Genomic DNA, 15,645 nt, shown 5'->3' with positions numbered 1-15,645 from the left:
TTTAGAAAGAAGAAAGAAATAAAATATGCAATGCTCCCATATTCTACTCCAAACACACCAGATATTTTCCAAATAAATTTTTGCATTCCTTTATCAATTAAGGTTTGTAAACTTAAACGTTTGATAACAATATACATATATGTATATTGTTTTTAATTCGGATTTTTGTATTTACACAGCAAACTCGTAAAGCAAAACATTAAAAAAATGTAAAGTTTAATTTCGCCACAAAATCTTTCTAATTTGCAGCTGAGTCAAAAGATTTTCATAAAACAGGAAAATGCATCAACTTTTTTAGAACTCTCAAAAGCTTCTGGAGAAAACTAGGAGCGGGCAAATAAAAAAGTTCAACATTTCACGAGCTGTTGAAATTAAAAAACTAATCCACAAGAAGGCGAGAAATAAAAATGCAAGCAGCGCAGCCAGCGCAGGAAAATGGAAAAACAAATAAACTGCCTCGAAATGAAAGTATTAATAAACCAGTGGGCGATTTCAGCGGAAAGGCGGTGGTGTGCGTGGGCTTTATGGTACTATATAGTACTGGAAGTACTGGACATTGGGGGCGTGGCATGAAACAGTTATTTAAAAAATAAGCGCGAAGCTTGCGCGGCGATACATACGTAAAATTTTATGCGCACTATAACTTGTTCGACTGGCGAGCCCACCAAAAAGCAGAGGAAAACAGGACATCCAGCCAGCAGAAGCGGGAAAAATAAATTAATATTTTATCTAGAGCAGAGATTCGCATGCAGTGCAGTGACCACGCCCACAGCCACCCACTCGTCTGCCTCCGGCCACGCCCCCCGCCTTCGCCTTCGCGCGCCACCAACTTTCATGCATTTTGTTTTGCCATTTTATGGCCATCATCAAAAGCGCATTAAAATTTTACTAAGGCGTCATGCCGGAGGGGTTGATATGAAATGTGGTGTGGGAAGGGGACGGGGGGGACTTTTTCACGGGGGGAATGATTGTCCAGGCGTGCTAAATATTAAATCAGCGCAATGGCAGGACCACAATAACAACAACAGCAACAACAGCGATGGCAAGGGGAAAAGGGCGACAGTATACCGGAAAAACATTTTAAGCGGCTTTCCGCAGATCCATCAACGTACTTCGCCATCTATGTGTATATCACTTGGACCCACAAAGGACAGCATAATGCAGAGGAAGGAAAGATGGCGGGAAAATCGCATTAAATTTTAATAATTATGTGTGCTTAGTTGCGATATCGAATCGTTTTGTGGTCAGCTATTGTCTTCTCATTTACTTTTATGGGGCTAACATTACCGCCGTTTGCGAACGGAAACAATACAGGCATGGTAATGAAATATTTTCCAACCTAAAGTAAGCCAAGCAACAGGAGCAAAACAATAAAAAGAGATAAGAAAAGTTATAAAGAATATTTATTAACTTTTATTCTAGATTTTAACAGAATAATACGACTTTTGGCAAACCCTATATACATAATCCCTGATTATTCCGCATAACTTGTTTCTGCAAGGTTCTGCGATTTGATCAATTGTTATGGTTTGCTCGGAAACTGGAAGTCATTGAACCAAACGCGAAGAGAAGAAATAACAAACGCAAATTGGAGTTCATTCGCCTTGCAATTCCCTGTTTTGGTATGGTTCTTTTTTTTTTGTTTCACCCCGCTCGGATAACCGCAAAAAACTCAACAAGTTCTTCGCTTGCCGTTGTTTTTTTACCATTTGAATTTCTTATTGACCCATTTCTTTGGGCCAAAACACAAGGCGAAAAAGAGTCAGGGCCCGAAACCGAACACGAACTGGAGTCCCAATCCGAATGCGAACCCGTCCAAAGAGCATTTAAACCGGTTTCGAATCATTTGCAACACTTTCTGGCGACTGCAGCTGCCAGGGGAAGGTCGTTTCTCGGGGGGAAGAGGTGAAGGGTGTGCCTCTTGGCCAACAACTGCAAGATCTCCTGCCCCTTTGGCAAGTGCCGTTAGTTGTTAGCCAAACGAAAGCAAGTAAGAAAATAATAAAAAACAAAAAAAAAAAAAAGGAGATTCGCGGCCCTTGAGAGGCAAGTAAGTTTTAACAACTGGAAATACGGGTTTTTTTTCGAATTGTTCCTTTATTTCTGCTGCATTTTCTTTGAAGGCAAGACTTTTGCGGATTTGTTAGAGCCGAAAGTAAAGCAGAAGACGGAAACAAAGGAAATTAAATCCTGGCAAAGGCTAAATAAATACCAACTCGGATTTGCACTGATTTGCTTTACTTATTTCGCGGTAAATATTTGCTGAAATCGATCGCAACTCATTTTTCCTAGCGGTGTTAAAGCAAATTAACATACTGCGACCGTGTGTCAACAAAGGTGTTGTGTATTTTCAATAACTTGACAAATAGAAAAAAACACACAGATAAATTTATGCTGAAAGCAATCTACCTCTTTTAACATTTGGCATAAACAAAATGGTGTGTCACATCAGCAAAACTGTTTGCAAATATTTTGCTATCATTTCGATTTTCATTTTCATTTCCATTTCATCTCATTTCCATTCGCGTGCGCACAAAACCCCTTCTCCTCTTTACTTCTCATCAAAAGCACTGCCAAATTAGCATAATACAAATTATCAAAATTGAAAAATCGCAGAGGCATAAAATATGCATATATTTTGTTGTTGGAAAAGCTGACGTGAGCGAGTGAAACTGGGGTGGTATAAAAATGAAAATAGAAAAAAGCAAATTGGAAAATTTTTTATTGTGTGAAAGTGACCGAATGGAGCATGCAACAACACAGTGCCCGTGAAAATTTAAGGTAGATAGGCAAAACCCGAGATGCAAAAAGAGACTTCCGGCCGCAGAAAATGTGAGTGAAATGTAAATGAGTGGAAGATGAAGATACAATCGACGATGTTTGGGAAGCTGAGTGTCAGTCATAAAATATAGCCATTAACATTTAATTGAGGCCTTGGCCAGAGAAGGGAAACTCGGAAAACTCTGATCGCTGTGAAGTCGTATTGAGTAGCAAATATATGCCTCATAAATCAAGAACCCAAATAATCAAGGCTATCATGACGAAAATTTAAGCGAACTCCAAGACATCCCATTTATAAGAGGTAAAATATGATCATATCATATTTAATATAATATTTTAATAAATATATTTTTAAGGAAATGAATCAAGTCTGAAGTTTTTTACACAGCAAATTGTTAAACATTTCCGCTGAACGATTTATATGCAATAATTAAGCAATTTGACTGCATTTTTCACTCCAACGTAAAGAAAAATGATTTCCCTGTTGTAAAAGAGAAAGTAATTTAGTAGTTAACGTACCTTTTTGTGTTTCAATTACCGGGTTACAGCCAAAAATTTATCTGTTTAAGGTTCTAAAGGCTGGCAAACAACTCGGATCTCGATTTCTCTCGACAAATTCGGTGCTTACTCTTATCGCACCTTAACGCGCTGCTTAAGTGGCCATTGCAGAGGCAGAAAAGAGGCTGCTAATTTTTTTCAAGCACCCAGGCATCAGGCTCAGACCTCACCCTCCTCCCCCCATACCCCCGTTCCCCACTGTCATTTTAGCTCTTCAGTTTCAGTTTTACAACCAATAAAAAGATTTTTATGACCACAAACATTAAAATGTTCAAATTGAAAATAAGCAGAAAACAAAACACGATACACAAAGCAGCGAAAGCGTAACATGAAAGGAGCTCCAGGGGACACGAAAAATGGGGTGGGGGGAGAGAACCATGAGATACATTTTAAACCAAATTTATGTGGCACAAAGGCAGCGCTGAAAAGCAGCAGGAAGCGGAAGCTTCCAGGGGATCCAGGCGATTCGAGGTAAGGTTACCGGAGGCCAGAGCTTCTGTCAGTGGCAAACAAAAGTCCAAAGACGCAGCCCGCTTAATGTGTGTGTTTGAAGTTGGCCAACAGGCTGACGCCCAGCAAGGAAGAGGAGAAGGGGCAGGTGGGCAGCCTGGTAGCCTGGTAGCCAGGCAGCCTGGAGGACGAAGACAATGCTGGGAAATTACCAAAGCACAAGAGCCAATTCGAGCATGAAAATGTAAACAAGGCGAAGGAAAAAAGAAAAAAAAAAAAAGAAAAGGGGCGAGAAGCAAAATCCAGGCGAAGGCAGGCGAAAATGTGTGTCGCAATTGGTATAAAGTGTACAACGGGGCGGATGGAAAAGCAGCGCCAACGAAATCAACAGTTAGCCAATGAGCCTGAAAGTGGCAGGCAGGATGGCAAAGGAGAAAACAACAACCCGTTAACATGGATCCTTCGTTCGGGGGTCCAGGGGGGGAAGGCCATCAGAGGCAGAGAGAGAAAGAGAGATGTGTAACGACTTGGGTGGCAGCAGGTGGCACCACCTGGGATCCTTTTTGGTGGGTCAAATCCACGTGGGCACCGACAGAAGTTGCACGAGACAATTATAAATGTAATGGCAACAACAGTTAGCCAAAGCCGGGGAACAACAAAAGCCGAGTGAATGGAAAAAGTATCGTTAGTGAGCAGCAGCTGAACGCATAAATTCCGTTTAACAATGTCAAGTGGGGGTGGAAAACCAGGGGGGAAGGAAGAAAAGAAACCAGACCCTGGAAAAACTGGTAAGACGCTGCGAACATGGCGTAGGTGTTGGTCGTTAGGCTAAAAAGCTAACGCAGATAATGTTCGTCCAGCGCCATAGTCCTGTCTCTCTCACCATCTATCTCTTTTCCCCCGTTGTATACCCCTCTCTATCTACCGAGGCATACACAGAAAAATGTTGCATTAGAAGAAATGAAAATGGTGAGGGGGGGCTGTGCTAGAACTGTGTCAGGGTTGCAAAGGATTGCAGAGGAAATTAAAAAAGGGGATTGGAAAAGATGTTTTTGGGGTAACGGCAAAGACTCGAAGGGAAATGGGAAAAGTTAGGCAAGTGCCAAGTGCTTAGAAGAAATTGAAAATGCTGCGATTGTATTGCCCTATCTTCGCAAAGGAATGTAAAGTGAAAAAAATGGGCATTAAGCGGACATTGCTGTGATAATAGATAACAGAGATTAAGGAAGCAATAACCATGACTTTAAGATACTCGTAGCAACCTAAGTGACAATTTTAATTTTTAAGAATGGTTTTGTTCATACAATTGTACCATCGCTTCCTTTCTATCGATTTCCACTTAATCGGCAACTCGGCAACCCTACGCTCACTTCTTTTTTCACCTGCACCTTATGCAATTGTGGCAGTAACTTCTGCAGCCCACCGCCCACTTGCCACCTGGATTACTGTACAGGAGGCAGCGAAGAAGAAATTAGCAAGCAAACACGAGTAAAAGAAATAAATAAAACGAACGACAGGCAAACACGAGAGCAAAAGGGGTTGGATGGCTGGCACTAAAAAAGGATAAACTGCTCGTGGATTGTGGGTGGAATCCTGGTGGAATGGCAGCCACAGGAGCGACGTGCTTCCAACACTTCTTGAGTAATTCATAGAAAGGTCGAAAAAGTCGAGTCAAAGTAATTATGCTGGGGGAGAAAAAAGAGAGAAGGAAGCCAAGTGAAGCCGGCATCCTGGATTCAGGACTTGCGATTCAGGATCCAAGACCCGGGCCATTTAGGTTGTATGCAAGAGTTGTTAAGACAAATACACACTCATACACTCACACATCCGACGAGAGTTGCTTTAATTGAGTGGGCCGCGCATGTGGGCGTGGCTGGGGGCTGTGGATGGGAGGCGTGGCCGAGTGGGCGCGCTAAAGTGGCAGCCCTTTGCTTTCAGCGACGGCATCAAGTGGCAAAAGCCACAGAAGTATGCAACAATTTTCAGCAGCCAAGAAAAGACGAGAGCGAATTTAACCCGTAAAGGTGTAATGAATGTGCCTCAGGCGCTTCTTTCTTTCTGTATGTATGTACATATGTACATATGTATTTCTGTATACGAGTATATGCGGCATTACAATTCGCCTTTAATTGCTGAAAGCCCACAAATTACAAAAAGGAAAGACGAATGGGCTAATGAAACATGCGGGTACACGGCAAACGGATGGGAATTCTCAGTGGCTATGCAATCGGAATTACGCGAATCCCCAGGTGCCCATTTGCATTTGAAGCAGCCAGCGGATAATGGTTTATTTTAACGAGCGTTTCGATGTATTGAAATCAGGCCTTAAAACCTTAGCATGCTTATATAATTTAAGGAAAATGGACCTTTGTTCCATTCAATACGTTTTCAATGGTTTCAGGTTAGCTGGTAATACAAAGCTGGGTAAAAGCAATTACTCATTTGCTATTCGAGTTTATTATACTAACTTCTTAAGTTACAATTACCATACATGCCATATAAAGGGATCTTCAATATCAACAATACAAATCCTTGAGCGCACACATTGTTCCAATAATTAATTGCTACTTTGATTTCAATAACTGGTCAGCAGAAGGGAATTGCTAACTGAGTTTGCCATCGATCCATCGACTATGTAAATTGCCATTTTCAATCCGAGTGCGGTAAACGGCAATAATTACAGCTTGCCTCATTAGCCGTTGGGTTTTAGTTGCAATTGGTGCAATTAGGAGGGATGGCCTGCAGCGCCACCATTGACTACTTGCCAACTGGCTCAAGGATAAATGAATGGCAATGCTCGTGCATAAATGCAGCACTCTATTGACATTAATTGAATGAACCAATGTGGACAGTTGGCTATTGAATCACCAGCCAGGATAAAGGAGTGGTACGTAGTTGGGTGGCCAGTTGGCTAAGCAAACATGTCAAACAGCGCAGCGTGGACAAATGAGAAAAGCAGCCATCGATGACGAACGAGTGCATGTCACGATGGCTGGCAGCCTACTTGTTTGGACCGAAAAGGAGATCTCGGCGTATGGAATCGCCTTGACACTTGACATTTGACAGCCCGGAAAAATCGGAAAAAATTGTTGTGGGGGACGCGCTTCAAATCTGACATATTGGATTCCTGCAAACGAAAGCCGATTTCGAAACGGCAGATCCTTATTTGCCCAATAACTACCGCCCCCCATTTTCAAAGCTTCCCTTTGTGTGCTTATGCTAATGTGCGTAAAAAGCATGCAAATTTCCCTGGCAAGGCGAATAAATCTGGGGAAAATTAAAGGGGGGCGGCGATTGAATTGGTTCACATGCTTCACAGACTCCTACAATTTTTTTCTTTTTTTTTTTTTTGTATTCCATCTCCATTTTTGCTGGAGCCCACTGCGACGAGATGGTACCAATGGACATCCTGCGGTGAGAGCTGCCAGGTCCACGATTCATTTCCACGCCGCATATATGAATATAAATGCTGCATCACCATCAGCGCCTTGTTTTTGTTTTCACTGGAGCGCTGCGGTTGGAAAAAGCCTCACGCAGAAATTGAGTTATAATATGGCCAGGAAAAAAAAACTGGCTGTACGAAAAGGGGCAGCCCCACTGCGTTGTCATTCTCTTCGCTTTATGTGCATGTATAGCATACATTTCGGGGCGTTTGCATCATTTGCCAGTGTGTTTGCCAGTGGGCGGTGCACTATGGGAAATTTGACCCCTTTTTCTGGCCAAAACCCATTTTCTGAAAGTCGGAATATTACAATAATATTTAGTGTACGCATTCATAATTGACCAATCTTTAGTGCTGCGTACTAAAAATTTTAATAGATGGCGCCACAACAAAGAAATCAGCTGTTCAAAACAGCTGTTGCGCGTACACAAAATAACAATCTGTAACATTAAGTTTTTCTTTCGTTACAAAAGTTCTAATATCTTTGGAACCAAAGCGTTAATTTTCATTCTGTAAAAAGTATTTTAATCAGTGGGCCTTCTATTAGGCGTTTGCAACATTCAATAGAAAAAAAAACTAGTGTTGTCCCAGTAATTTAGTAAAAATCTTAGTTGCTTTACAAAAGTATTTTTTTTTATAATGCCTAACTTTGAATAGAGATTTAAAGTGATTGCAGCAGATTGCATCAATAAAATATACCTCATGTTGTAGCTTATTTAATTCTTGTTCAGATTATTGTAATTTTAAAAACCACTTTTACCGATTCTGGGAGAATTTATAGATTTTAGACTTAACCCTACTTTCCCAAATTCAGAGTAATCTCATGCTAAACGGGAGTTAAACAAGGCGGTTGCTGAATTGTTTCGTTATTTTTATTAGTACTATTGTTGTTAACTTCTGTAAAATAATTAAGTATATAAACTCTATCACAAAATCAGTTGATTTTGCTGAGATTAGAAAAAGCATACAAAATGAAGAAAGCCTTTACGAAAATTAATAATATAAATATAAGGGACTGTGCCACGCCCCCAGTTTTTGGGGTACGTTTAAATATGGTCTAGTGCAAATTATTGCAAAAAAAAAAAATTAAATATCTTTATTCGTTCTGGAGTTATAAATTACAAAAAATAGAAAGGGCGGTGCCACGCCCACAATTTTTGGTACCATAAAAGATATGGACTAGTGTAACCCCATACAAAAAACACCAATTGAATATCTCTCCCCGTTCTGGAGTTATTAATTTAGGCCAGAAAAAGTGGTCAAATTTCCCATAGTGCGGTGGCTGCGGTCGGAAAATGGCCAAATGGCAAAATGGCCAACAAAAGCAATGGCAACCATGGCCAAACGCTAAATAAACTATGCAAGAAATTTATGCAAATTTTATACAATGCTCGAGCATTTAAAACTGACTACTACTACCTAGTCTTTTGCACATGAAGAGCCAGGCAGAGAATGGTTCAAATCGCTGGTGGTGTTGTTGCTATTGGGTTGTCTATCTCCGTGGGGCTTACAGTCATGGCTAAAACTGATTACTGGCCTGTCCAGGGGAGAGAGATAGACGAAGGCGGTGGTAAATGGGATTCCGAATACTGATTGCAATAAAGCCACAAATTTGTAAAGGATGATGAAGAAATGATTCGGTGCTGGCTGCAAACGTGGAATACATTGGGGGAATATAATAAATATCAACGTATTTTATGGCCTCGATAGCAGAGCCATTCCTGACTTTCACGTATAGAGAGAGATTTTAGCTTAAATGAATGATAATATTAATGACAAAAGGTTTTGCAAATTGAGTGTAAAATCATATTAAAGCAGAATATATTTGAATATTGCATACTTAGGTAATTTACAGGTTTTCTAACTTACGAGTGTTGATATTTTTTCCTAAAAACTAAACTTTAATCCTTTAAATATCCTTTAAATAAATTGAATACTTGAAAATCTGTTTAATTGCTGCACCCTATAATTAGTTTTGCTCTTGGCTTAGGCTATTTTTCTCGCTTCAAGAACAAACTGCACCAACTTTGTCTTCGACGAAGAATGTTTTTTTCTTTTCCTTGAGCTGCTGCTCGTGCATTTCCCGCTGACCAAGTCAAAATATTGCACTGGTCAACTATTGTGAACTGCGGTCGACGGACCACTTCTTTAGAGGTTGAGCTTGTGCTGAACGGAAGTGGAGGACTGGTAGCTGCGAAGCGGGAACTTCTGACCCTGCACCTCGATGGTTGCACAGAGTAAACCGCGCTTGCTGCTGCGGTTGTCGGCAATTTGTGTTGCATTGTTTGAAATTTTCGGCAGCATTCTGGGAGCAGCTGATAGTTGAGCTTCCTTCGGCTTTGCGGTGGGTTTTTTGGTTCTTTTTCCCCTCAATCCCTCCCTTTCTCTCTCTTACTGCAGAGATGTTAAAACAAATGTTGCTTTAATGCTGCGGTCTGGTCAGTTGACTGACTGTCCAACAATGACGTTGGACCTTCTGCCTTTTAGCCTTCATTTCCGGAGAGCAGCAGCAAACGAATCCCGGCTAATGTGATTGCAGGATGACGTGTTTCCGGCTCTAGGCAAGTCATTTCCAAATTGATTATAACAAAGGCTTTGCTAGCCGGTCGAGATTCAAGCGTAATGAAGACGTACATGAACCAAATTTGCTAGTTCATCCTAGTCAAACGAACTAGGTTGGGCCTAATTTCTGCCCCCTCCCACAGGAAAGGAGCTCTGCAATAAACGCTTCCAGGATTAATTGTTTGCATAATCAGGCTTTTGCAAAAGGGCTTTCACTGCCATCTTGGCTGATTTACGTTGCGTATACGCAATATTTATGGCACCTTCTATTAATTGTGCGTTAGATTATTTAAGCATGCTCGGCTCGACGTAAGGGCCCTTGCGACCCCTTTGAATTATTAGTAGGCATTAATTTTTCAGAGACCGGGCTTAGCATTAGCATTAAGTTTTCTCCTCGCTCTGCACGTGGTGTGCCTTTTGGGTTTTGTTAGTTGCTTGAAGGTGAGTTGTGGGTGACACTTTAAGCCCTCAACGTTGATTGACTGCCGTCCCATCAACGGAGTTTCGGGTATGGCCCACAAAGGGTGTATCGGATCGTGGCTGATACTGTGCTGTATTGCAGATACATATATGCTGTATGTGCCGCACATTTATTCTGATGCAACGATTTATACGCTCTGCTTGGCATTTGGTTTATCAATCAGCAAAACGTTTCCATATATGCACGCCATATGCACAGCTTCCGCGGCACATCATCCATTAATCATGGTGCTCTCATAGCACCCATGTACCCATGCCCTTGTACGCTTTGCATATATTGATTTTCTTATGGGCTAGCATCCCGAAACTGTTGTCCCAAATTAGGGCTCATTCTTTGGTCCTGCATATTCAGTAGTTGTCCCATCTCGCATCATTTATTTCAATCGTTGCAACAATGCAACCCCCTCTTTCGCCCCGTCCCCATTTTCCATTTAAGCCCCACATTCGCATTGTTTTGCCGTGATGCGTTCCACGAGCTGGACATAATTAAAACCGCAAATAGCGCCAGCAATGACCGCTGGTCGCCGCAGCAGCCGAATGAGCCAACAAACGATGACCAGCATCTATTATCCATTGTCTGGGGGCCATCCTCCGCCATCCACCGCCATCCATATCAGATGACCACTACCATATTCCTCATACCTATACGCTATTCTGACCGAAAATCCTCTGCTGACATGTGAGCCATAGTCGTCGTTCGTTCGCACACACAATGCACCTTTCTTCCGCACACACTTATGGCCCATATCCAGCGCATACAATTTCAAAATTGTAATTATGCGCCTGTTTGCTGCTGGCCGGTTAATTACACTGCACAACAAAAAACTGCTTTATGCAAAATCAATATGGCAAACAACGCGCATATGTGTACGCCCCGTTAAACCGTTTATTAGTTTTGGATTTCCATTTGATTTTGTTCGGGCGGCAATAGCTTTCACTGCTTCAATTAGTAGAATTAAAATGTTTACCCATAGGCTGCCGCATGTGTGGCTCTCTGAATTTTTCATTTGTTGCGGGTTTGCGGCATTTCTTCATCAGCTGCGGATTTTTCCAGTTTATTTTGTCAGCATAAGAGGCTTGGTGGTGACGTGAGCGGGCTTTAAGGGATCATTAGTTTATCGTTGAGGTGAGGAGTTGCTTTTGCCAGTAAACTGTATCATTTGTTTGGAATGTTGAAACCCATTGGATTGCAACTAATCAGGTGTAACCGAATTGATTTTCCACACCACAGTTCACCACAGTTTCGCATATATCACGAGGAATAGTAAATAAAAGCGATATCATGCAGTGCAGAGTGTTTAGTTTGTTTGTCCTGTGTTTATTAAATTATACTCGAGCTAAGATACATCGGCCCAACGGTAAGGATTCATTTTTCCACATATTCTGTTATGAATTCTCTAAACACTCCAGTTTGTACGCACGGCGATGTGATGGTAAAATGTGTACCAGTTTGTCCCAAGATCTGCTCGGACTTTTTGTATAGGCAAAGATGCATACCCAAGAAATGCGAGCGAGGTTGCGCCTGTCCAAAGGATTGGTTGCGACTAAAAAATAACCAAGGAAGATGTATAATGCGCAAGCACTGTCAACGATATATAATTGAGTAAAAGATTTCAAAAAACTGAATCTAATGGCCTTTTTTGCTGCCCCTTTTCTAGGCATTTAAATTGTTAAAATGGGAGCACAGCAGAAACTCTGACGACAATAACAATGATTTGCATTCCTATTTTTCATTTTCTTTTAATTTTCTTGGGCTGCTCAAGAGGCATTTTCCATTTTGCATTTCCTATTGCCTTTCTACTCTTTCGACTGACTCGTCCGTTCGCGATTTTTGCGCCGCACTGAACATGACATGACCATGTCAGAATTTCTTATTGTGTTGACTTGCATTTGACAACTTAATGAATTTAGCTCTTTCACTTGGCACATATAAAATATGTCTATCCACCGACCAGATCGTTCGAGGGCATTATCTTAGCCCCAAATACGTGCTGATATTCGGGTGCAGTCGGCCACATATTACATAAGCATATAACGAAAGCTTTATGACAAAACTTTTCAAACGCATATAACCCGCAAAAAATGTCCCTTACGTGCTCCATAAACTGTCTGGCTGCCCTGACCAAGTCGAACCAAAAATATCATATATATGTACGTATACATACAAAATATTTTAGTGGCATATTTTTTCCCTTTTTTTTGACAATGTGCGAGTTTACGGGTTGAAGAAAAACATTTTATTTTCATGTTATGCCAGAACTAAAAGCGGAAGTAGCGGAGAAAATGAGGTAGAATCTCAAGTGTTTGCTTCCGAAGTCCTCACGCTGTTGAAAAGGCCGGAGTTGTATGTAATTTGGTTTTATGCTTTATCGCTTGCTTGATTTTTATTATGATTATTATCGTGGGAATTACGGTGCAACTTTGGAGAGCCCATTCCCAAAAAACTTTTGTGATTGCTGGGTCTTTGTTGAGTTCTCCACAGATTTATTGGGTCAGCAATAGCATTCTCACTTTTTTTTTTGTTCGCAACAGGATGATAGAAATGAGGAGAATGTTGACAAGGAAGATTCTGATGTCTAACCTGACTTTGATGGTTTAATGTATCTGTGTGGGCTGAATATGAAATTTAATGGCTCTGCATTTGCATGTTATGTCGCTTATTTTCAAAATATGATATTTATAGTTTAATGTACTACTCACAAACCGAAGATTTAGAAGGGTTATAAACACTTACCTAAAAAGAAACAGACAAGAATTGATAATTAGTAAATTGAAAGTCATTCATGTAACTTATTGTAATATATTGTTAGGGGTCTGTGAAAAATAGTCGTTTTAGCCAATAAGAAAATAAATCGAGAAATCTGTTTTGCGGAGCGTTGGGCTCAGAACTTCAATTGCCGCAAATCCGGTCAATGAATGTCCTTCTGGCACTGCGGCTAAGTCTAAACAAGCCGTATTCTGCTGTTTGGAAACCCAGCCCACTGTCAGATGCAGAGCATTAAGCCCTTAAAACCATTTTTTGCTTGTTGCAATTGCTATGCAATGTTGGAAAAATCATCAACCACAAAGGACTCAAAACCGAAAGCAAAACAAAACATCGAGGGAACGGTAAAACCGATGTTAAGCAAAGCGAGAGATGGGGGATTTTCCACCTTTCTTCCCAGCCTTCCTTCCTTTTTGCCCATGTTATGTATATGTATGTACATCCATGTATGTATATCTGTCTGTATGCAAAGAGCCTGGCCAACAATGGCGGCAAGTTAAAGCCAAATCGAGGGCCAAGGCGAGAGGATGGAGGTGGGGGAGGTTAGGGGTTTAGGGGGCAGCACAAAAGGCCACTAAAGAGACGTACGATGTAGGATGCCTCTGTGTGTTTGGGTAGATATATTTAACAGCAGAGTCAAGCGATGGCGATGGCGATGTGCACAGCACAAAATCCAAATTTAATGACCAAGTAAAATAGACAGCATACGAGAGCACCAGGATACGACAAGCAGGATCCACACATGTCTATGTCCGTATCCATGTGTGCGGGTGTGTGCGAGTGTGTGCTTGCTGGCAGGACGAGGGGCGTGGCATTAATGTTAGTTGAATGTTTGCCGAGCCTTTGTTATCGACATGCGTCTTTTTGCAATTGGATATGCCTTTTATGCCTCTGGGCTGTGTTAATGTTGACAGTGCTCGTCGGGGAGCCAAGGACATGACAGGAGTTGGAAAACACACACCCACACCCACTCGAACATCATACTATTTAGTCCCTGCGAGTATCCAAGCCAAGCCAAGCCAAGTCGGGCCAGGCCAGGCCAGAAGCAGCAGAAGGACCCTTTCGACCACGGCCTCGGGCCAAAAGGCATCTGACTCGACATCGCCCCATCGACATCATCATCCACACAACTTTTGATGCCTGTCCCGCTCGCTAGTTGATCTCCATTTCTCATCTGCCTGCCACTAGTCCACCACCCCCTTTTCCGGCTTTTCCTGCTTTTCCTGCCCGTACATTATGGCAAATTATGACATTGACAAGTGGCCAGGAGGTGTCACATTTCTTGGTCGCCATTTTCCTTTTTGCTGCAATTTGTTGCTGGCATGTCATACATCAGCCACACATCCTGACACTGCAGCGAAAAAGGCCTTTGCAGATTTCTTTTTTATATTTTATTTATTTTTAAACCTACCAGTATTTAAGGACTAAAGGTTTTTCACAACAATTTTCTATATACCTAGACAGCATTTACTCTTTTTTGTATGCCAAAAACCAATTTGTGTGCTTAAATTTTGTATTTTCCAGTGAGCAGGCAGCAGAAGCCTCCAAGAAATATTGGATACGGCGGAAAATGCCTTTTTCTGCCCACAGATTGCACAGTTTTCGCTCCTTTGGCCAAGTGGCGTAAGTGCACTAGGCTTAGGAGGAGAAACAGAAGCAGAAAAACAGAAACTGTTGCATACTTTGCAGCGTCTTCCACTTGGGCATGTCCTTGGTGTTTGTGCCGTTAAATTTTATTTTCATTACAAATGCGTTTGTTGTTTATGCACTCTATGCAGCAACTGTAACTGTAACTGAACTAAAAGCAAGGCAGCCAAACAAAAAGTCTTACCACTTCTCGACTATTTTCACAGTTGTTCTTATTGCTGCTACTAGGATTGCGTTTTTCGTTTTTTGTTTGTATTTAGTTTGTTGTTTCACTGGCCGCGTTCCTATATTTGTTTTTTGTTTTTTGTTGTGCCGTTGATTTCGTTTTGTTTTGCATTACAAATAACTTTTTTTGCAGTACGTGCGAGCATTTTAACATTTCAACATTTTCATTGCGTCTTGCTGGGTGAAGTGCTCAAATTTATGCGCATACATTGTTGGGAGCATTCATTCATGCGTTTCCAGCACTCAGTTCCATAGTTCCACATTCGTACTATTCCAAAAACTCAGGCAAACGCCCCAATGCAGTTGATTTCACGATTCATGCATAATTACGGGGATTCGGAGCTCACAAAAATAAAGCATAGTATGCATAGAAATTCTGTATGACCTGAATATATAAATCAAACGTGGAATTCCCAATGACAACGGCATATTTGTATCACTCTCTGCGATGTTAATCACGTTTGCTGCATCTAATCCTAGGGAATCCCAAATGCGCACAGACTAAAGTGATAAATGTGATTTGGCGCACTTTGACTCTTAAATTTAAATTACTAAATCATAGCTTAGTTGCTTAGTGCTCTGAATTTTTTGATACTATTAAAACGGATTTAGTTCTAGCCATAAACGTTCATTTTCACATTTAAAACTTTGGCAGTGCAAAAGCTTTTAACACAAATTTTAGTCCCTGCAAAAGTTTAGGCATTAAAATCCCCAAAAATGTTAATGCCACAAAGTG

The 15,645-nt window shown here is 41.3% G+C and overlaps 2 protein-coding genes across 22 annotated transcripts in view; one reads left to right on the top strand and one right to left on the bottom strand.

Annotated features, from left to right (window-relative positions):
* The window catches only part of LOC6530918 (heterogeneous nuclear ribonucleoprotein L), a 108,568-nt gene that overhangs the window by 55,165 nt on the left and 37,758 nt on the right, over positions 1-15,645 (bottom strand). The window lies entirely within an intron of this gene.
* On the top strand, positions 11,190-11,899 carry LOC26536257 (SCO-spondin). Its single transcript, XM_015197480.3, has 2 exons — positions 11,190-11,631; positions 11,684-11,899. Exons 1-2 carry the CDS (start codon positions 11,556-11,558, stop codon positions 11,878-11,880), a joined length of 273 nt encoding a protein of 90 aa, XP_015052966.1. The 5' UTR covers positions 11,190-11,555; the 3' UTR covers positions 11,881-11,899.

The sequence above is a fragment of the Drosophila yakuba genome, chromosome 2R (assembly GCF_016746365.2).
Source record: "Drosophila yakuba strain Tai18E2 chromosome 2R, Prin_Dyak_Tai18E2_2.1, whole genome shotgun sequence".
Lineage (NCBI taxonomy): Eukaryota > Metazoa > Arthropoda > Insecta > Diptera > Drosophilidae > Drosophila > Drosophila yakuba.
The sequence above is the reverse complement of the archived record's forward strand: the minus strand, read 5'-3'. Positions and strand labels throughout refer to the sequence as shown.